This window comes from Amphibalanus amphitrite, unplaced genomic scaffold, assembly GCF_019059575.1.
Source record: "Amphibalanus amphitrite isolate SeventyFive unplaced genomic scaffold, NRLGWU_Aamphi_draft 000016F_arrow, whole genome shotgun sequence".
Taxonomy (NCBI): domain Eukaryota; kingdom Metazoa; phylum Arthropoda; class Thecostraca; order Balanomorpha; family Balanidae; genus Amphibalanus; species Amphibalanus amphitrite.
In genome coordinates this window covers 1,433,897-1,455,532 of record NW_024881512.1, presented here as the reverse complement: position 1 = coordinate 1,455,532, position 21,636 = coordinate 1,433,897, and the positions used below count along the sequence as shown (strand labels likewise).

General features: G+C 53.7%; 1 protein-coding gene and 1 long non-coding RNA gene across 4 annotated transcripts in view; one reads left to right on the top strand and one right to left on the bottom strand.

Moving 5' to 3' along the window:
* The window catches only part of LOC122386569 (transient receptor potential-gamma protein-like), a 96,640-nt gene that overhangs the window by 52,629 nt on the left and 22,375 nt on the right, over positions 1 to 21,636 (top strand). For all 3 annotated transcript variants that reach the window (XM_043375880.1, XM_043375861.1, XM_043375870.1), the window contains exons 8-12: positions 6,252 to 6,453; positions 9,288 to 9,458; positions 17,139 to 17,373; positions 17,519 to 17,659; positions 21,485 to 21,624. In XM_043375880.1, coding sequence (XP_043231815.1) covers positions 6,252 to 6,453; positions 9,288 to 9,458; positions 17,139 to 17,373; positions 17,519 to 17,659; positions 21,485 to 21,624 — 889 coding nt within the window. The remainder of the gene's footprint in view (positions 1 to 6,251; positions 6,454 to 9,287; positions 9,459 to 17,138; positions 17,374 to 17,518; positions 17,660 to 21,484; positions 21,625 to 21,636) is intronic.
* Positions 21,160 to 21,636, bottom strand: part of LOC122386587 — a 162,178-nt gene continuing 161,701 nt past the window's right edge. The window contains exon 7 of the long non-coding RNA XR_006257408.1: positions 21,160 to 21,546. This is a non-coding gene — a long non-coding RNA (uncharacterized LOC122386587). The remainder of the gene's footprint in view (positions 21,547 to 21,636) is intronic.

The following is a 21,636-nucleotide window of genomic DNA, read 5'->3' as shown; positions in this document are numbered from 1 at the left end:
TCTGAACTTGAGCCAGGCCGGCGTGGGTCGTGGCAATCACCGAATCCGGCGTGACACATGGCGCGCGCCTCAGACGGCGCCCTTGACGCAGAGGTCGCCGACTGGAGACGATTGAGGTCACAGGCTCTAGGTGGGGGGGGGAGGGTCACCGGGTGCAGGGGGCGGGACAGGTCACGGAGGCTCTTTGAAGAGGCTGGGAGGGACGACGGGTTGAAAAGGATGACAATGAACTGGATTTATCGATACTTCAATAACGGACTTCGTGTGGAGAGAGAGAGAGAGAGAGAGAGAGAGAGAGAGAGAGAGAGAGAGAGAGAGAGAGAGAGAGAGAGAGGGGGGGGAGAGGGAGAGGGAGAGGGAGAAGGAGAGGGAGAGGGAGAGGGAGAGGGAGAGGGAGAGAGAGGGAGAGGGAGAGGGAGAGGGAGAGGGAGAGGGAGAGGGAGAGGGAGAGGGAGAGAGAGAGGGAGAGAGGGAGAGAGAGAGTGGGGAGGCAGAAGAATGGACCGACACAAGGGATGGAAGACGGCATATTGATGTAGAACGATGGCGATGGCTCGAATATACCGCGGATACCGAAGTGTGAGTGGTTGGACGCGCGCGGCTCAGAGCGGCTGACCTCTCCTGCCGCCGGCTGTGGTCAGCCGCCGCGGCGCCCGTGCACTTTACGGCCCGGAACTGGCTGCATATTTTGCCGGCGGCCATATCGTGCCACTGGCCGACCACAGAATGGCTCCTGTGTAAAGCGGCCTCACTGTTGCCGGCGAGTTATTCTCACATCGTGGAGGCCGAGCGGTGGGCGCCTGGTGACTGGACCGACACCTTCTCGCGGGTGAATGGGTTCGAGGAAGAAACTCATTGTGCTGCCCGACGACATATTTCAAACCGCCCGGCGATGTGACCAAAGACCTCTGTTACGAATTCTGCTCAGCTTTCGAATGTCACCATCAGAGTAGCGAGAAAGCAACAGGGTTAGAGGGGGCGGCGAGGGCTGTTCAGATTCAAGTTACCACAAATGGACTGTTTGCCACAACACAGTGTCGCGGACATGGGCAACTGGCGACCTCACCACCCCCAGCCCGCCGGGCCTGCGCACATTGAAACCGAGAGGACAAAACTGCCATCAGGCGGGCACTCGACTCCAGTCGACCTCATGCATTCATGCAGCGGCCCGCGGTCTCCCGTCTCTCTCGGAGGGCGAATTATTATCGCGTCTGCAGTGGGCTGGTATCGGACGGACTGCGAGAGACGGAACGGGGAGCCGGCTATAATGCGCCCCAGCGGAGCGCGACGGCGCTGCTCCCCTCGGCCGCCCGCCGCCGGCAGCAACAACACAGCAGCCCCACCCCTACCCCACACCCAGCCGCCGGCACGCGCCGTGAAAATGACACCCCGGAGATTGACGCCCGTGTTTCTGACACGCCAGAGTTTCTTGTGCGCTGCGGGCTGCCCGCTGTGGCGCTTTCCCCGAGCTGGGTACCGGGTCCCTTTCAGTAGGATGCCTACTTGTTCTTTCGCCTTTTCTGTCGTTTCCAGCAGTTACTGCAGGACGGTGTACTTACTACGCATCGATGCAAATCACTAGGCATTAGGTAAACCACTAGGCAAAAATTTATCGATTTTTTAATTCCATCTTATGTATGCGGCCAATCGCCTGGTAATGTCATCCCGCGGTCCCAAAACTCTTAACTCGCAGTAATTCAACAGTCTTTTTAGTGTCAAGCTGCAACAGCTAGCGGCAAAGGCTGAAAACAACATTTCATCAACTGCATTGGGCTACGCAATTTTCGAAATAGCGTATGCAGTGTTTATCCGACCTTGAATGACTGAATCAGGCGTTCTACAGAATCGAGTTTTAAGAAGCACCACTCTGAGCATAGACATAACAAACTTGGGCCGTGGCGATTCACCGACGTGCTAAAACGAGTTATGTAAATTAGCTGAATGTATTGGGAACTGGTCAAAAAAGATGTCGATTTCAGGAAAAAAATATGCAAGGCAGCCGCAGGCGGTTTTCAAAATTATTGACATCTCGTTGAAGCACTCTGTTGCGATAAGTGGGAGGCAGACTTGCTTGTTCTACAACCAACTTGTTATACAACCAGCTACTTCTACCGTCTTAGGCTAGAGAACGTCATACCGACCACCAATTAGTAAGACTCAGTAGTGTGATCAATGATCATTTAAGTTCAGTTTTTTTTTCTTCTAAAATACCTATCCTTTCCACAAGGGTACGGTTGCTGTAATTTCCCCTCCTTACTCGGTGGTGATTCACTTGTAGGGCTCCTTCTCCGAGGCGTCTCTGGTATTTCCGATTGTGAGACAAGTGTGCCATTTCTGGGATCGCGTCTGTTTGCGTTCGAGTTGTGCTGCAGTCGCCGCGGCCCGGGCGGGGAGGTGGCGACACTTTACGATACCCGATTCCCCGCAGTACCCCGACACAAACGACCGGCTCGATAGGGTGCTAACTGCCGTGGGGCTCGCGCCGCCGCGCCGCCAGCTCCGTTTAGACTGAGCGGACAGGATAAACCGTCAGCGGTCCTGCCGGCCGACCGAGCCGCGGCGGGATGGGGCTCGGGACCTGGGGTAGGGGGTGGGAGGGGCCACCAATTGGCTCTGCACCTGCGAACGGAGCCGAAGATGATGTGGCAGGCGGGCTATTAGATTGGGTGATGTTGATCCAGGGTGGCCGGCGGAGGAGGTAAGAGTACGATCTGTCGCGCGGAGGGCAGGGACTAGGGAGGGTGAGCGGGCCGGACCGGGGTGTGGAGGAGTGAGTGGGACTGGGATGATCACCGCCCACCCGCGCCCGGGACAGCTAACGGAGCGGCGGCAGCATTAGCAGAGATTGGTGACCTCTGGGTGCCAAGGTAATGGGGCATTGATGATCAATGAATGGAGAGGGCAGCCGCCCGAATTCGTCCGCCCATCTTCACGTCAGTGTTCCGAATAGATCCGGGAGGCTCCGGGTCATTCGGCAACCATCCGACACAGAAACCGCCGACCGCGTCCGCAGCTATTCCTGGGGCAATTGGGCCTGGATTTGTTATTTTGTCCTCAGCCCAAATAGTGGTGACAGATATGTGTAAACGACGCCGTCACCGACCCGCCCGGACGCAGGCCGACTATTTTACCACTCACACCCACCACGGCATGACGCGTCTGATCCTCCCCCACACGCCTCCGTCTTCAGAGAACCGGAGGCGAGCCCCGCAGCCGCTGAGGAATACCTCCCACACCTCTCCTCCGCTGAGCTACTAAGGAGCCCCACACGGCCCTCTCCCGTCCAGCCACTGAGCAGCCCGACACGCGCCTCAGCGTCTCTGCAGCCGTCCGGCGGCTCCTTTCCCGCCGGATCCATCACCGTCGCTCTGTGGCGCCCTCATCAATCATACCGTGCGCCGCTTTAGGCTCGCGGTGCGGCGGCACGCCTCTCGTACAGCACGTGTTTAATATTTATCGGCGGCGTGTGTGGCGCGGCGGCGGCGTGCACGGCGCGGCTCAGCGCGCGCACACAGTCGGTAATGAGCCGCACCGGCTAATGGCCGGCGGCGACGGCGGAAGCCCCGAAATGGAGCCCGGTCCGCCCTGTGTTCCCCCGGCGGCCGGCCGGGTCTGCCCAGTGCCGACCGAGGCCAGGTCAATAGCCCGGCGGGGCGAGAGAGGCGGCGAGACGGTCAAGGACGGGACGGGATAGACGAGACAGGGCGGACGGGATAGACGTGACGGGACAGGACAGGCTGGACAGGACAGGTCAGGGCGGGACGAACAGAGGGGAGGAAGGGGACGGGACATACAGGACAGGGCTACGGGCGGGACCAGCAGTGGGACAAACAGGGCAGGTCAAACAGCCACAGAATAGCACAGAACTGAACCGATCCAAGCCGATAGAATGCCACGAATGAAAAGAAATGTGATGTTATGAGATTGGATAAGATATGACGAGAAAAGACGTCACAGAACTGGAGCGACCAAGGACAGATGCGATGGCGCGGAACTGGTACGGGATAAGGAGGAACGATACGATATGACCTTGGCACGGACAGAAAAAGACGCAAATGACGGATGACAGCATGGACATGAGAAATACGGATATTATGATAGAGGACCTCCCTGGGATGGAATGGGCTGATTGGGGACTGGATGAAATTGGATCTGTCTCAATAACAAGATATTGAATGAATGAGAGAAACATTTATCAGATAGGTACCGAACATGATAAAGTGTAGGACGACAGATCACTTCAATATGGCACAACGGCAACCATCCCAGGGTCACTTAAAATGGAATTATGCGACGCGAGGCTGCATCGAAGAATAAACAATTGCATTGAGCCTTACAGTGCATGGTTCTGCACAGCACGGCATTTTAACGGATGTGTGGTAAATGCGGGACACTGTCGGTAATGATTTTTATTGAAATGCATCGCAATTTTACGCAGCGTCCCGCATTATTCGGGCTTCAATCCGTCTTTGCGATTTCAACCCTGTGGCCGGCATCGCCTTCTTTACTGCATCGCTGTGCTGCATCTTTCCCAGGCATCCCACAGACCCACACCATCTCTTCCTCGGGCCATTCCACCATCCTCCCAGACATCCCGCGCCATCTGGTTGTCTGATCGCCTTCCCTAACCGTCCGTCCATCCGCCGGCCGCTATCCCTCCGGTCACGGTTCGTTTGTAGTCGCTCCGCGGCGCGCTCAACTGACCCGGCCGGCCTGTCAATGGCCTCGGCCGTGCCGACTCAGTGATAATCGCACTGACCCACTGCCCTCCAAACGCTGTCGTCAAGTGGGCCCAGTCCGGCGAGGCAGGCGGGTGTAGCTGAACGAGCTGACCTGAGCTAGAAATGCTGGCTTGCGCCAAGGCGTCGAGATGAGTCCAACAGAGTCGAGCTGTTTGAGTCTAGTGGGGCCCATCTAAGGACCCGCCGCTCGGGTCGACCCGTGTCGCCGGCGGACCGTTCGCTGGTCGCGACTGCCGCCAGCCGCCGCCGCTCCGCGAGCAGAGTGATTCACGGCGGCGGCTGGCAGCGCGCGCTATTGTTTTGGCCGCGGGGGGCAGTCGCCACGGCCGCTGACGTCACGCCAGAGCTGCCAGATGACACCACCGGCTGCCAGACGGACGGGTGGCACGGACAGCGCCGCGGGCCGGGTCGGGCTGCTATCCATTCTCGCGCCGACCGGCCGAATTTGTGGCCCCGACCGGGCGCGCTGTCCGTCCGAAAATGATACTGGGAATTTGTTGGCTCGTTCTGTGCGGGCATGCCGAACGGCAGCGGACGGCCACTCGAAGCGGCGTGAAATGCGATGCACATGTTGCAACATCCGCGATGGGGCATCGCGGCTCGCAGATGGCGATACGATATATCTGAATGGGAAAATATGTTCAACTTTGACAGCTCAGTATAGCAGAGATCATGGAAAATCCCCGAAGCGTGCAATGTCTATGGGGAGGATTGGATTAGAGCTTCAAAGGCGGGCGAGTTAGTCCATTTATATGGAATGCCCCGCGGCTACATCGGTACTTGTTCTGCTACGCTCACTGCACTGAAACAACACCAGCGTTGGGCCAGAAATGACAGTCATGGACCTAATCGAGACGGGATTATTTATCGGCTGACGTCAGAGCGAGACCGCTGCGGGCGACAGCCGTCCAGAGGTCGCGGGGGACCATCAATAGATTTTGCGACAGCTGTTGGGTACTTCAATATCTGCACGTAAAAGTTAAAAAAGTCCCAGATGCACATTTGCAGAACGTTAATTGTGATAGAAAACATTCTTGTCTTTGTATTTGAGTTATTCATGTAATCGTTTGCAATTAATGTTGCGCTGCCCTTTAGTCTCGGTAATATCGCGGCACACGGGGCGGGTGACCTTCGCACCCGCCCAGGAGCCGGGTGCCGTCTGTGCAATGTCTATTGCTATGAGGAGTATCAGTGGTGACGGCGTCTGCGGCCCTACAGAGATGGCGAAAAGCGGAACACGGTGATCCAAATGGACAGAACTTGCACGGAGACCAGAATCAAAGTTTTATATTCAAACGTGGTCATCGAAATTCGAATATCGATATGAAGTAAGTTACCGATTCAGGACGAAATCTTACTTCCATACTGACTTTCAGGTGCGGCCGTGAGGAATGTATGACGTCACCACTGTCCATCAGGTGCGGCTGTGAGGAGTGTGTGACGTCACCCCTGTCCTCCGCCCGTCAGGTGCGGCTGCGAGGAGTGTATGACGTCACTTGTGTCCGACAGGTGCGGCTGCGAGGAGTGTATGACGTCGCACCAGGAGGACTCACTGCGCCACAGCCGGTCGCGGATCAACTCGTACCGGGCGCTGGCCAGCCCCTCGCTGATCGCGCTCAGCAGCAAGGATCCCATCCTGCAGGCGTTCGAGCTCAGCTGGGAGCTGCGGCGGCTCAGCGTGCTCGAGCACGAGTTCAAAACAGACTACCAGGTCAGTCCCACACACGGGGAGGTATACATGAGTCAGTCGGGCACACGGGAGGGGCACGGTGACAAGAACAACGGATGACACGGGTCAAAGGTCAGTGAGACAAACGAGAGGTATGGGTCACTAGGCGTGCGTTCGGCATCCGGAAATATTATCGTTTGGATATTCTCCGGAGGAAAATTATTGGTGAGCGCCTCTTTTCAGCATGTCTCGTTATCGCGATACCGAACGTGATCCCCGATAATTTTCGCTGATCCCGGAAAATTCTCCCTGATTATCCGGATGCCGAACACACGCTAGGACGGTGACGGGGACGGAGAGCGAGGTCATGGGTAGTCGGGTCAAAGGAGGTTCTGTCACGGACAGAGAAGAAGCGAAGAAGCCATTTTGGGTTTTAGGGACTCACAAAGGAGAAGTGATTTATCATGTTTTTACTGTGACGATGGCCCAGACACACTTTTAAAATCCTACGAATGGCGAAGTTAAATTTAGATGCTCACATCCAGACTTGAAATCAAAAGGTCAACGCTCAACAAGATGATCTCCGGTCCTCACTCCGATCTGCTGAACTCACTGCAATCTCTGGAAATGAGCCTTGCTGACTGCTGGCCGCTCACCCCCACATTTCGGCGGCGCTGGCGCGGGATCGGTGCTCATGGCCGATGTTTTTGCGGCCCGCCGTCACTCTGAACACGGCCGGGGGCGGGCGGACGGACGGACGGACGGACGGGCGGGCGGACGGACGGACGGACGGACGGACGGACGGACGGGCGGGCGCCGCGCCGGGCCGGCTGGGGCGTCAGCGGCCGGCGGGCCAGGCGCGCTGCACCGTCAGCCCGACAGGCCGAGAATGGGCGCCCATCGACCGACCCCGGTCCCCCAGAGACGGGATTTGTCGGCCCTGGGCCTGTAATCGGCGGGGTCACCGCCCGAACGGCCCGGGATACATCAGCCCGACGGTGGCCACCGAAAACTGGATAACATTGGGGCACACTCGTCAGCGGTCACGTTTGTATCCAATAGCGGCTATCAATGAACAAGTGATGACAAAAGAGACAACCGAATTACTGGGGAAAAATAGACAAATGTGATAAATGATAGAACGGCCAAAACCATACAGCCGGAACGATTGACGACCTACAATTTACCAAGGGCGAGAGCTTGCTAAATGAAACTCAAGTCGCCTGTTTTTTACTGTTTAAAAGCTAACATGTGCCTCAATTGCTTCCCGTCAACCCCGCATTCAATGGAGAATCCATATCTTCTCGCCAGCCTCATCAGATCGAAATGTCATCTCGAGTCTCCCGCACTAACCTCAGAGTTTGAAACACAAACAATACCAGCACCGGGCACCCCTCCCAACCAACCAAGCTGAACGTCTGAACCGGACTCGGCTGAACTGAAAATCATTCCCCGCCGCCTTCTCCCTCTGCTGAATCAAGCAGCAGTGCCCCCTCACTAAAACCAAGTCAAATACTAGCTGTCAACCGGCTCAAACCTGGTGATCTTGGCAGGATCGAGCATTTGTGCCCCAGCGAGTTAACGGCCTGTGCACCCGTGCCGAGTTCACCCACCAGTGCCCCAGGCAGAGTTCATCCACTAGTGTCCCCGTGCCGAGTTCACCCACCAGTGCCCCCAGGCAAAGTTCATCCACTAGTGTCCCCGGGCCGAGTTCACCTACTAGCGCCCCCGGGCTGAGTTCACCTACCAGTGCCCCCCCCCCCCCGCGCGGCCTCAGAGAGGGAGGGAGCGCTCTGAGCAGCGGGCGCGTGCTCGAGTGGCCGGCCTTTGTTGTCGCTGTCGAGCGGCTGATATTGGCCCGTCAATGCTCACCTAACGGACTATGTTATGGCAGCGGTGAGCGCGGCGGTGGGCGGATGATGACGGCGACTGTGAAGTCGGGTTATGGCAGTGAAGTCAGTTGCCGCAGCGTTGGCGTGCAGTGGACACTGAACAGAAGTGGAAGAGTGACGCCTACAAGAAGGCGGTATCATGAAATTCGCTCCTCTCCCGTTCTGTTCGTTGGCAGCTCATGAAATTTGACTTCTATCCATGTGCTCGAACCAGTACCTACTGGATGCTCGTTTTGTGCTGCCCCTTCCCCAAAGCACAGACGAACCAGTCTCAAACAAACCCCCGACACCAATCAGCGCTGTAAGTGGAGCCGCGCCGAGAGCGCGAACACGCGGCGCCGGTAAATAGCGGCCCGCTGAGCCGATGACGTCACCGGCCGCCTCTGGGTCACCATTTGTTTACGTTCTATCATCGGGTGTGATTGGGCGTGTTTTTGCGGCGGGTCATTTGCACGGGAGCGGCGCCCCGTCGGGCGGCCAAAGTGGCGGCCCGGCCGGCGGCAGTGCGACGTGCCGCCGCTGGATGACCCTGATCAACAGTCGATGGGGAACATCACAGACGGCACCACACACACCCCTCGATCAACAGTCGATAGGGGCATCATGGACGGCACCTCACAGACGGCTGGAATGAGCGAAATGACGTCGATGGTGGCGGAAGTCCCGCGGACGTATTACGGTGATCCATCATCGGGACACCAGTAGGAGACAATAAACATTTGGGGGTTTGCACGGTATTTAGTAGTTAACTGCCCGTGAACACCTAAAATGATGTCATTGTCGCTTATGTGGTAAAGTGTCATCATGAGAACATCAAAAGGCACTCTGAAGTAGACAATTTCATCACTGGCTATCACTTGACATTTCAATTTTATGTCAATCTTCGATCAAGGATTATTTACCACACGTCAAAGGCATAACACCATACGGTCACTTTCCTTCTTTTCCGACCCATGCTGACCTGACGTGACCTGTCGTCGACAGGAGCTGCGGAAGCGGTGCCAGGACTTTGCCACGGCGCTGCTGGACCACACGCGCAGCTCGTACGAGCTCGAGGTGCTGCTGAACCACGACCCCACCGGGCCGGCCTTCGAGCACGGCGAGCGGATGCACCTCAGCCGGCTCAAGCTGGCCATCAAATACAAACAGAAAAAGGTGAGAACGGCCCTCTGCTCTTCGCGACATCCTATCATTGTAGACTATAGAGTCGCTGATAAATGAGTGCCTCTCAAATTAATGAGATCGATTCGGCATTGCTGAAGATCACGGTGTAGATCGTGTGTCATCTCTGCCAGGCGGTATGGAGATGCGTTCATTTCCGATTCATGCGTTCATTCTTAACGACACCGATGAATCAGATGATCACAATCAGCACATTTGGGCTGCGTCCACATCCCCGAATCACCGGCGAACAAATATCCACCTCGGCCGTATCTTAATCTCCTGTCGGTACGGGCCGGTAATTGCTGGGCGACATCGCAGCGCGTGGATTCATTGGCGGTCCTTCATCACCTCTCGGATCAGGACGGCGGCGGCGGCCGGTCCATCGGCCGCCGCACAGTGTGGCCAAACGCCAGATTAGCGCGAATTTAATCAAAAAACGAATTTTGGAATTTTGACTTTTTATACCTATCAGTTGATAGGAAATTGTCAAAAGTATGTCAATATCACAATACTTTGGTTCAATGTCTTCCTTTCGGTGTCCATAAAGCTAGCTAAAGTGGACATACGCAATGCTGGTCCCGGCTGTGCTGAAATCGTCGAAAATCCGCGTCACGTTTACCACACATTTTGGCGTAATTGTCGGAGAGGTTTGGAAATAAATGGAATGGCATATGGCTACTGAGCCTATATGTGATAGTATACCCGAATTCTATAGGTGTCCTTGGACTAACCGATGAGTTATGCTCATTTTAAAATTACCTTTTCAGACATCCCCTGAAAACACTGTCCATCGTAAAAACGTAGAGATATAAGAAAATGGCCAAAAAACTCCACGCCAAATCTACCATGAGAAGATTCGCCACACTTTTCTGGACATGTTTCATTCAAGAAACCCTGCCCCAACCTGCCCCCCGGTCTTTGGCTCAGCTTTGAACGTATCGGGTTGGGCCCGCCCGGGGAGGTCCGGCTACAGGGTGGGCGCGGCGGCGGCTCCGTAACGTTACGTGGATGGCTCAACCGCTGTATTTCTGACTTGTAATATTGCAGAATACGGTCGCCAATGAATAAATCTTGGCAATTTTTCAACCCTCGCCCATATAGGGGGTGAGGGTGGGGGTTGAACGGACCCCTCTCGGTTTTTCGCAAAAAGCTCGCGTAAAAAGCGGCCGATCGCGACGAAACTTTCAGTATCCTCGAGTTTATCAACTTTACACCTACCCTTTCAATTTCACGATCCTGACCCCAATGACCTTTGACCTGTGACCTATTTCTCGAGACCATGTTTGGCCGGAATCGCGATTCGGCGTATGTTTGCTTGCATTAGCTGCGCGTTTGCAGTCTTTTCGTGGTTTAAAGCGTCTAAACATGTGATATTATGATGTTGTTCCCATGCATTATGGTCGGTGTCAAGGTCACTTGAAGGTCAGGTCAGTTCAATGACCTTTTTTTTCACACAACGAATTTTATTACAAACATAAATGGACAGAAATAAAAATAAGATGAACATGCAATTGGCGCAAAAGTGCCTTAGCACTTGATTCATGGCGCCTTTTGCTTAATCAGCATTTTGATTTCGTACACTTTTTACCTTATTATCTATGATGACCTCGGTTCACCTTTTTTAGTTTTACATGCTTCCAGGCTTGTTTTGGGACTGATTTCGAATTTAAAACCAATTGAACATTTAGGAAGAAGTTTTGGTGCCTTCGTAGCATGCAACGCAGCTGTCAGTGGCGGTTGACACTCCTATCAATTATGAATACCCGGCAGGACGCCTACTGGTTGGCCTGACCTGACCTGACCCACCTACGTTCGCGGCTAGCAAAACACGAATACGGGCGATGGTTAATCACATGAAGGTCAGTTCTGACCCCAGTCAGAGTCGGAATCGGAATCGATTTTGGAATCCGGACCAAGACTCGTAGTCTGAGTCACCGAAAATCCATCGACTGCGTGGACTTGCCATGGCTGCGGAGTCAGAGTCCGAGTCGATCGTAGTCGACAGTTTTGCCCGGAGTCAGAGTTGAAATTGACTTTTGAAAGCCGTAGTCGGAGTCGGAGTAACTCCATCGACTTCACAGCCCTGGGAAGCACAGCATCCGTCGTAAGCTAGTTCTCCTTACTTTTAGAGGCGGAACTATGCCATAATATGTGAGCAAGCATTTATAATACATCGTAGAAGGTCTCACGTAGGTTTAAGTGTCAATTTTGAAACCAGGGAACCATTTTCAACGGATCCGAGCAGCGCTGGGATTAAATTCGCGCTAAACTGGTGTTTGGCCACACTGTGCGCCGGCCGGGCACGATTGTATCCCCCTCTGTGGGCCACACACAGTGGAGGCCGACTCAATCAATGGGCGCGATTGATCGCGCGCGCCGCGAGATCCGCCAATTGAATGCCGCCGCCGGCGCCGGCGGTGCTAGATTAGTGGGCGCCGGCGACAAATGGCGAGTGGGCGGCCAAATGGGCGCACCGTCCGTCCCGCGCCGGGGGTGGTGGGACGCTGACCTGGGCCGGACAGCAGAGCGGGCCGCGGTATCAGCAGTCACTGTCCCGGCCACCCCGAGCGCCCGGCTGGGTGACCGCGAACGGCACAGCTGTCAGATCGGAAATGTTGCGGGTAGGTAAAACAAATCTATTGATTAAAATCAACAGTAAGTTTGTTCCATGTCACTCATAAAATCTGAATTGAAAGCACACACAAACAATTTTTCATTTATACCTCACCTTGTAACGCACTACAGGGTCGATTGCCTATCAATTTTCATTGTTAGTGAAGAGGCAGCGTTTCGCGGTCCGACAGCGTCGTTCATCTTTGGCATTGAGCTCGGTGCATCATAGTTGTTTGTATGGCTGGAGCACGGTCCCGTATCGCTGAAAACGTCCCGTCCCAGCCCAGAGATGCCGCTGTAAAATGAACGTTGACTCGGAGAAAGAATGACGGCATTGCCAACGTGAAAGCCAGAACCATAAATAGTCTTCCCTCAAAATGCCAAAAAGTAGTTCCAAGAATGAGACTAGCGTGAAAAACATCCAAATAGCATGCATTGTTACACAAAACAAATTCATACACACGAAACTGAACTGATTCTGCAACATTGAAGTCGGTGCTCGGTTTGTGAAGCAAAGCTGATGATCATTCCAGTCACCTACAAATACCGAGAGCAGAGTGCTCAGAATGAGTTACTCTACCACGAGATACGAGTGGCGATGACAGCGTGCTTTTGACCAACTGTACCCGGGGCACTCGAGGACGGAGCGAACTCGTGAAATCCGCCGGTTGCGGTCGCCGAGGCCGCTCCGCCGCGCGGTCACAGACCGCTGACATTTCGTCGAGAGCGTCCACATCGACCGTGACCGCCGTGTGGTCCGGTCAGGAGCGGGGCGCGGGACCTGACCACCGTGTCGAGAGGCCAGGAGCGGAACCTTACCGGCGCGTGGTCCGGTCAGGAGCGGGCCGCGGGACCTGACTGAAGTGAGAGGCCAGGAGCGGGCCGCGGGACCTGGCCACCGTGTCGAGAGGTCAGCCGCTCTCAGCTGAGGTCAGCTGAGAGCGTCCGAAATGGGAGCTGCATACAGGAAGACTGAGGGAGAGAGAAAGAAAAAGACTCATACGACTCATAATTTGCTTTCAGCAACTAATTACGTGCTGCGCATCTTGAAATGGTGGCAAAAGGAATTACAAGACCCCATTTCGAGATTCTGTGAAGAGTTCAGATTTCTGCTCGTCCTATGCCCGCTAACAGCTGAAACACACTTGGCCGATTTCGTGGGAACGTTCAGGTGACGGCCAGATGCCCGTCAAGGGGCATACAAGGTTGACTTTCTCGGATTTCAACGCTCAGCCTGTAAACAGTCCCTCTCGCAGACTGCCTACAGCAGAAGTTTGAGCAGATGGTTAAAATGCCACACACCAATGACCAACGTATAGTGTATCTGGAAAATGGCAACAATTTACCAACTGCAAATATTATTGTGTAATATTGGAGGTTTTGTCACTCATCGGTTACTTGCGCTGGTGAAGCCATCCCATGGCGGTAGCTACGTCGTGAGCAGCGGAACATTCCAGGCCGCCAGTTTCCACTAAGTAGCCAGTTTTTGGTGCCTAGGAAGCGATAGGACCATTAACGATTTTCATCAATCACCGGCCGATATTCATATGGGGGCCTGGGAACAGCTTCAGCTGCTGCCAAGGGCGGACCGCCCATAGTTCAAGGTTCAAAGTGTGGTGCCCTCGTGAGTAGACGGTTCAGTGAAAACTTACTCTGCTTAACCCGCAATCTGGGCGCGTCATTGCCAGAGACAGTTTAATTTGAAACTTATTGGCTCAGACCGGGGATTGATTGAATGATATGACCATGTGAAATGAGTGGTTCGGTTATAAACCATATACCCATATACCTAATTCGGTATCATTACCCAGTAATCACGGCCAGTATTCTTCAAATTAAACGCTAAAGTCACATGTAATTATTAACAGCTAACTGGAATACCTAGCTCAGTGTCATTCAATACTCGGAAGAATTGCTGAACCGTCACTGATATAGCGAAACAAAACTATGGCAGAGAATGGCAGTGGCCATCTTCGACAGGAAAAGCCTCGTATCTCGTTTGCTCACAGTTGGAAGCATGTGGCTTTTATGTCCCGCAATAAACTGCGCTTGGTTTCCACACAAAACAGAGTCTCTTTTTCGTCGCTCGTTTAAACGGCGCGTGGATTACGACGCGTTTGAAATACAGCCCGTTTGAATTATAACGTCCGGCCAGCTGAAATCCCGGCAGACAAGTTGCGGTGGTGGAAACAATTTGTCCGACAGATTTGCGAGCGCCTGGGACGGCAATATGAAATGTCCCCAGTAAACAATAAAGCACAATGACTGAATGCTTCTGAAAAGTGGTAAGCCACCATGAGCTGTAGGCATAATGGCACGCGTCACCAGTTCAGATTCCAGTCAGTACAAAGTCGGTGTTACGGATTCACTCTGAAGCCGGCTGGACCGCGGCCTTTCCCGTTTTCGAGCAGGTCCGCCGCTGGCTTTGAGCCGCCTCTCGTCTCCCGTCAGTCCTCCCGTAGCCAGCAGAGGCCCGCTGGTTCGAGCCTTCAGCCCCCTTCAGCCCTCCCGCGGCCGGCGGAGGGCACTAGCTCTGAGCTGTCGGCCATCCTACGGCCCGGCCCTCCCGCGGCCGGCGGCCGGCGGCACAAAATCAGGGCGGGGAACACGACACCGCGCCTTCCGGCGGACAGGCGGGACTACAAACAGGGCCGACACAGGCCGAGCGCTTCTGGAGACGCCAGAGACAGCGGACAGTGGGGACAGCAGACAACTCGGGGACAGTCGGCGGGCAGTGACAGATATTGGCAGCGGACGAACCATGACGGTGGACAGCGTGGGGGTGAGGGGGGGGGGGGCAGCAGTCAGCCAGAGAAGACAGTGGATAGCGGGAAGTGGAGACAGTGGCAGATAGCGGATAGCGAACAACAGACGGATAGCGGATAGCGGACAACAGGTGGATAGCGGATAGCGGACAGCGGCAGACAGTAGATATAAACAGCGGACAGAGGTGGACAGAGACAGCGGAGACATCACAGATTTGACTGCAGGACAGAAGGGAGAGGCCAAGAAGAAGGACAGCCGAGGATGACGGCTGGCCGGCGGCAGGCGAGCGTTTCTGTATCGACAACAGAAAGAGAGGCGACCAGGACGAGCGATGGCCAGCTGAGTACCAGTGGCGGTGGACTGGAGAAGCTGGAAGCCTGAAGACGGAGACGCGTGACAACTGGAGGAGGATAACAAACGCCGGACGGTCGGCGAGCTGACGGCTGGACAGCGAGGCGGCAAAAACTGGCGGGCGACGGCGCGAGAAACGGAAAAACGGGATCAGCGGTGGACGGGAGATGAGAACCCGGCGCCGGAGACCGAGGACAGACTGCCCGCTGCGTGAGACGGGCCACACCGCCCGTGTCCGTCCCGAGAGGTCGCCCGGCCGCGCCAGCCCGCCTGGGGACCGCACTATTCAGAGCTCTATCGATCAGCATCGTCGGCGGAAAAAACAACACACCCGAATTGTGAATGCGGCCATTGTTTACATTGGTGAGAGTCACTGAAAGAGTTTCGCTCTACTTCGCGCGGGGACTCTGTGACTGCATTCATTGCGTTGCTGATATCGTAAAACTTTGAATTGCCTACACATATCACACAAAGCAGAAACAGCGCTTTACCAAAACTGCTACGTTGCGGACCTATAGCGTAGAAAGACACGCCAAGTGACAGTTGATTTAATGTGTACAAATTGGATTGCTCATTTCATCATCGTGTGTCAGTGCCCCAGACTCCGTTTCTAATCCTCTCTGTTGGCCTCCAACGAACGGACGCTGAGCGCGCCGTCAGCTGCGGTCCTTACACTCGGCTCATCCGCTGTATGCCGGAGCCTGTCCGTCCGTCCGCCCGTCCGTCCGTCCGTCCGTCCGTCCGTCCGTCCGTCCGTCCGTTTGTCGGCTACTCTTACAGCTGCGGCGTCTGTCGACCGAAGCTGCCATAGTCCGGTCGGCTGGCTGGTGCGTGGTTACGCGGAAAACCCAATCGAGTCGGCGTGAGCGCGGCCGAATGGCGTCGCGGTCCGATCGGGCTGCGTGGAGCGATACTCCAGCGAAGGATGAGCGATGGGGTGTGAGATGAATGGTGGTGGTAGAGCAGCTGAGCCGCAGCAGCGAAATGCCACGGAGGATGATGAATTAATTTCTCATGCCAGTGTAAATGCAAAAGCACACTCGAATGAAAACACCTGAAGGTATTCGGACGTGTGGACTGTGGAATCTTAGCTCCATTTCACCGAACTTCAACAGTTTCTACAATCGACACGGGTATTCATTGTGCGCTGTTTTCTGCAGTCGCTAACATCGATCGAGTGCAAGGCACTGAAATGACACTGATATTGGTTCCAAGGTCTGTTCGTTTGTCCAGAGTCTCCAAATAAAAGGCGCCGTGACATGGGTCGGTACGGCTGCCAACATGGCTCCGGTGGCAGCCGCGCATCATCCACGAAGCGCACTGCACCAGTTATCTACAGGCTGCTGCACCGAAATCAGCCGGTTGTAATATAAAATAAAGATAAAAAGAGTCGCCTGATTTCGAGGCTTACGAAACGTTATTGGAACATTACCAAGAAAAACGTATGCTGAAATTGATTGCTGCTGATTCAGCGCTTCATTATGGGTGTAGCAAAGAGTCATTTCGCTGCATCGCTTCCGCTAAATCGTTCTATTAGGGCTGTGTGAACCGTGACATTCAGAGATTATCAAATAGATGGACCTTCGTAGCGCCGCAGTCAAGACGTGACCTTTTAAACTGCGTACCAACTTATATAAAATTAAAAATAAATATACCTAAAATAGATCAGTGGTTTGTCAGATGGTACAATCGAAACCCAGCCTTATGTCAATAAATTAGATCAAATGTCCATTGCGCTATAAGAGTATATGCTCTCAATATTGGAATAAACCTGATCGCTAATAAACTCAGCTAGTCTGGGAAGTGCGTCACTAGTCTGAAATGGAAAGAAAATAATGAAGACGCATATCCCCCTTGATCGCACAGTATCTTCCGGTACCCATTTGCTACCCGCGGTCGTCAGCTCATTTACCCCCGCTCCGCTCCTCTCTCTCCCGGCAGTTCGTGGCCCACCCGAACGTGCAGCAGCTGCTGGCCTCCATCTGGTACGAGGGCCTGCCCGGCTTCCGGCGCAAGAACATGCTCCTGCAGATGATCGAGGTGATCCGGATCGGCGTGCTCTTCCCCTTCTTCTCGTTCTGCTACATCATCGCGCCGCACAGTCGGATGGGCCGCACCATGCGGCGGCCCTTCATCAAGTTCATCTGCCACTCCGCCTCATACCTGACATTCCTCGGTGAGTGCCGCAAGGGGGAACGGGAGTCGGTGAGTAAGTGCTCAACTGAGTGCCTTTTGAGAGTGTCTCGTCCTCCAGTGCTCTAGCCCGTCTCCTCTCGGGACTCTGCCGCCCCTCTGACCGGTGTCCCTGCCCGTCCCGGCAGTGTTGCTCATCCTGGCGTCACAGCGGATCGAGACCGTCGTCTCGGACTGGTTCGGTATGCCGCACAATCAGAACGACGTGACTACCAAGCGGGGCGCGCGGCCCAGCATGGTCGAGTGGCTCATCCTCGCCTGGGTGGCAGGTAAGGGCCAACCTCGACACACTCGTCCGGGAAGAGAAGGGTTCGACACTCGATAGTGTAAGGGAGGAAGAACGGCAGTAGAAGTACACTTATCCGCGGCGGGAGGGCGCCATCGATCTCTCCATGAGCACCTGTTGATCGATGCCGTGCCGGGCCAGTGTTCGGTTAGATCCGGGACTGAACAGCTGAGGGCTCTCATGAGTCACCAGACTGAGCAGAGCACTGGTCACTACAATTTTCATTCATCACATCAAACTGTTTTGCTTGGAAATCCAATCCATACAGACCATCAGAATGATAAGTCGTGCTCTAGCTACTTTTTTCAAATCACGTCTCCAGAGTCGTGAATTTTTTTTTTCAGTTTAAATTTAGCTGTGAAAATATATGAATAATTTTATTTTTCTAACCAGCTTTTGATGTCGGTCTCTGTGCCGCAAACCTTAAGTCTCCTTACTTTAACTCACAACACACTGTGAAAACTCCAGACCTCAGTCAGAATCCATGGCACATTGCGTGACCCTGAACCTGCGATGCGGGAACGATCAATAAGCTGGCACAGATCGCTCAGAGTCGTCAAAACAATTTCAGTTCGCACCATCACTGCCAACCGTGGAGCCCATCCTAATCCGTACCTACGTAGGTATCAGACCCGACCGCACAAATTACAAGCCAAGGCTCGGCAATCCTGAGGTTACCGCGGCGTCAGGCGTCGGAAGCTCGCTATGTCGTCTGTCAGTGCAAATGTCAGGGCTCTCGCGGAGGGGCGGCCGCTCCGTCTCGAGCCGGCGCGGCCGGTCGGAGGCCCGGGTCGGCCCGGGAGGCAGTGAATCTAGCACCGGCTGGGTTTGAGCTCATTTTCGGCGTTGGCGGCGCGATTAGATCCCGGCGGCGATGGATGGCGCCGGCCAGTGACGTCACAGCATCTGCCGCCCGGCCCGGCCCGCAGAGACGGATGGTACGGGACCGACTCGGCCAGCCCACACTGGGCCGGGGGCCCGGAAAAGTGCTAGAAATTATTTGTGATTGAGTTGTTGATCTCAGCGACAAGCAAACATGCTAAAAACGAAGTGGGGCTGCTTAACCCTCGCCGGACCTGTTGTCGGACCCCCCACCCCCTCGGCCGGCCGAGGGGGGAGGGTTGGTACGACCCCTTTTCGCCGTTTCGCCCCTAATAGAGCTAGAGCCTCGCGGAAAAAACAAGCGTGTGCGCCGTTTCAAGACGGAACGATTGATACCCGATTTCAAGGTCCCATGTCAACCGGTAACCTCTGAGGTGAGGTCAAAAAGCCCAAGGTAGGGTTTGGTTTTTGGTAAATAATTTCGCATAAAATGGTCGCAGAGCAGCGATTTTGGCACCATCGTGTTTGCCTGGCTCAGGCGCGTCGAATGGTATACTTTTTGTTCGGGTGAGGTCAACTTAAGGTGTTGAACTCAGGTCAAGGTCAGGTCAGCATCCTCAGGTCACGAAGTTGGTCGAAAGAGGTCATGTCGCATATCATTCGATTCGGGAGGTCTTCCCGAGTCCATTGGTGGCTTTCCCGAGTCGCTGGCTCAATTTGATCATGAGTTATTGACAAGAAACTCCTATGACCGTAGTGACGTCATAAATGACGTCACGGAAGGTCAAAAATGCAAAAGTAAAGCATCGGATCTTGCAAGGAGTGCATGAAATCACGATTCCGTGTGCTTGAGATAGTTTGAGATCATTCCATGCGCAAAAACAACAGTTTCCTTATCTCCCCATTTACTTTTAATGGTGATGTCACGTGACCTCGAAGAGTAGCAGGCATTAGCAAAAATTGCGAGTAGGGCATGACAGAAAGATGATTAGTGGTTTGTACGGCACGGTCATTTTTAGCGGCTCGAAATAACATTTCTCAAAAAGTCTAACTTAAGAGCAAGTTGTTGTTGATTATCACTTACTTGTGTTTGGGGGTTAATAATGACTGATTTTTTTAGTTTGGCCCAAAAATTTTGACAGCATTGTGTGCGTTGATCAATTCTGAGCTCAGGGACATATATTTTATTCAGATTATAAGCCTTAGTTTTTCACAACTTCCAGCGCTATAAAGAGCGCCGGGCATTCAGTAGAGCGGCGAGGTGACAATTGCCCCTACATCATGTGGTTTACTGGCGCATATCTCGAAAAGTAGCAGGGAAAAGCAGCAAAGTACCTATATGGAACGAAAGATGAGTAATCAGCGGCTAGTATAAGATGTTTATTTTTAGCTGCTCGAAATAACGTTTTTTAAAAGTCTATTTAAAAATTTAGATATGATTTTTATTTAGGTCTTGCAGCTGCTTGCAAAAAGCTAGCTTATGTTGCAGAAAAGCGATGCAATATGTAAGAATGTTGTTGGGACAGTGAACAACAGTGCCCTGAACTAGTCTGACAGAAAATTGCGTTCAAAACGACAACTGGTCAACTAATAAATATCAACTAAAGATTAGCATTAAAATCGGCAAATGTGGTGGCCACTAGCGAGTCTAAATAGTCTTGTGTTTGGTGACAACTGACCACCTCAATTTCGACCTTAGGGCAAAAATGGCATCGGAATCGTATTCTTTGATCAATTTGGGATTAAATGATACCTATTTTGTTCATATTGCGGACAGTCAGTTTGGGGGAATTTCTAGCGCTTTTTCGGGCTGCCGGCCTACAGTGCAGCCGCGGCAGACAATAGAACACGGGGCCAGACCGATTGCGGACATTTGTTTTATCGGATGTTCACATGTGAGATAGGCTGGTCGTTGAAATGATAACTTTGCATGACTTTATCGAGAGCTTAAATTTGGGGAATTTTGCATAAATAAGCCCGACATAACCTGGTAGAGTAGTATGCCTGGTAGATTGAGTACTGACAAAGAATTAGGTTTGCAGAAGTTCACCATGTGGTAACTACCATTAGGCATTTTAGTCGAACACTTCTCAGGACATGTAATTTTCCACGCATTTTGTGGCCTATTTTTACAGATTCAATTAAGACCAGCGTAATTATCAAACGCAATGTCGCATTCTGTACTCAGGAAGGAGCCTAGTCTGTGATTTTTACACAGCTCACGCACCAAGCCGCTGTCTTTTATGGAACGAACACTATCAGGTTCCAGACCTTTGTTCAACTTCGAAGCGACCAGCGTCACATACATTTCCGTTCCCGTAATAAGAACCCCGAATCGATTTGGATTCGGGTCCCATCCTCAAGGACAATTTGTCCTTGACCGCAATGGTAGCTCATTGGGTCGATGGCGGGCGTCTGTGGGCGCTGTGGAGCTAGTGGCTTAGTTCTGGTAAATATACGGCGGAACTGGGGTGCGGCGTCCCACTGGCTGTTGGTGGATGAAAAAAGTGTGGCGACACAGGCAGTGCCGCTAAATATGGAGAGGAGTGGGCACGATATCTCATAGTTATAAAATATTGCGCTGGTAAAACATCCCCTCCCGCAAATGCATCAAGTCACCAGTAAGAGCGTCCTAACCTTCTTGTCAAAACAAAGCTTCAAAGCAGTGGTCAAGGATCGTTCCTCACTGGCATGGTCTTCAATCAAAAGAACACTTCCCTTCCAAAAACATAGCACCACATCAAAACACAAAATTTCCAGAGTGGTGCTCGTGTCCCTATGCGTCCGTATATCGAGCCCACTAAGGTTCAGGAAGAGCGCGCGCTGACATATGAGCCGCGGCTGGATATCCCCCGGGCGGAGATCAGTTCCCTTGTTGCCGAGCCGCTCGCCGCCCGCGCCGCGGTGCCGCCGTCTCCCGTGTCCCACAATTGGCCTTATGAGGCGGACCGCCGGCCGGCTGAAACTCGGTCCGTCCGCCGCGCAGGGCTCATCTGGAGCGAGATCAAGCAGCTGTGGGACATTGGTCTGCAGGACTACGTCAGCGACCTGTGGAACGTCATCGACTTTGTCACCAACGCGCTGTACGTGGCCACCATAGCGCTGCGGCTGGTGGCCTACAACCAGGTACGGCCGCCG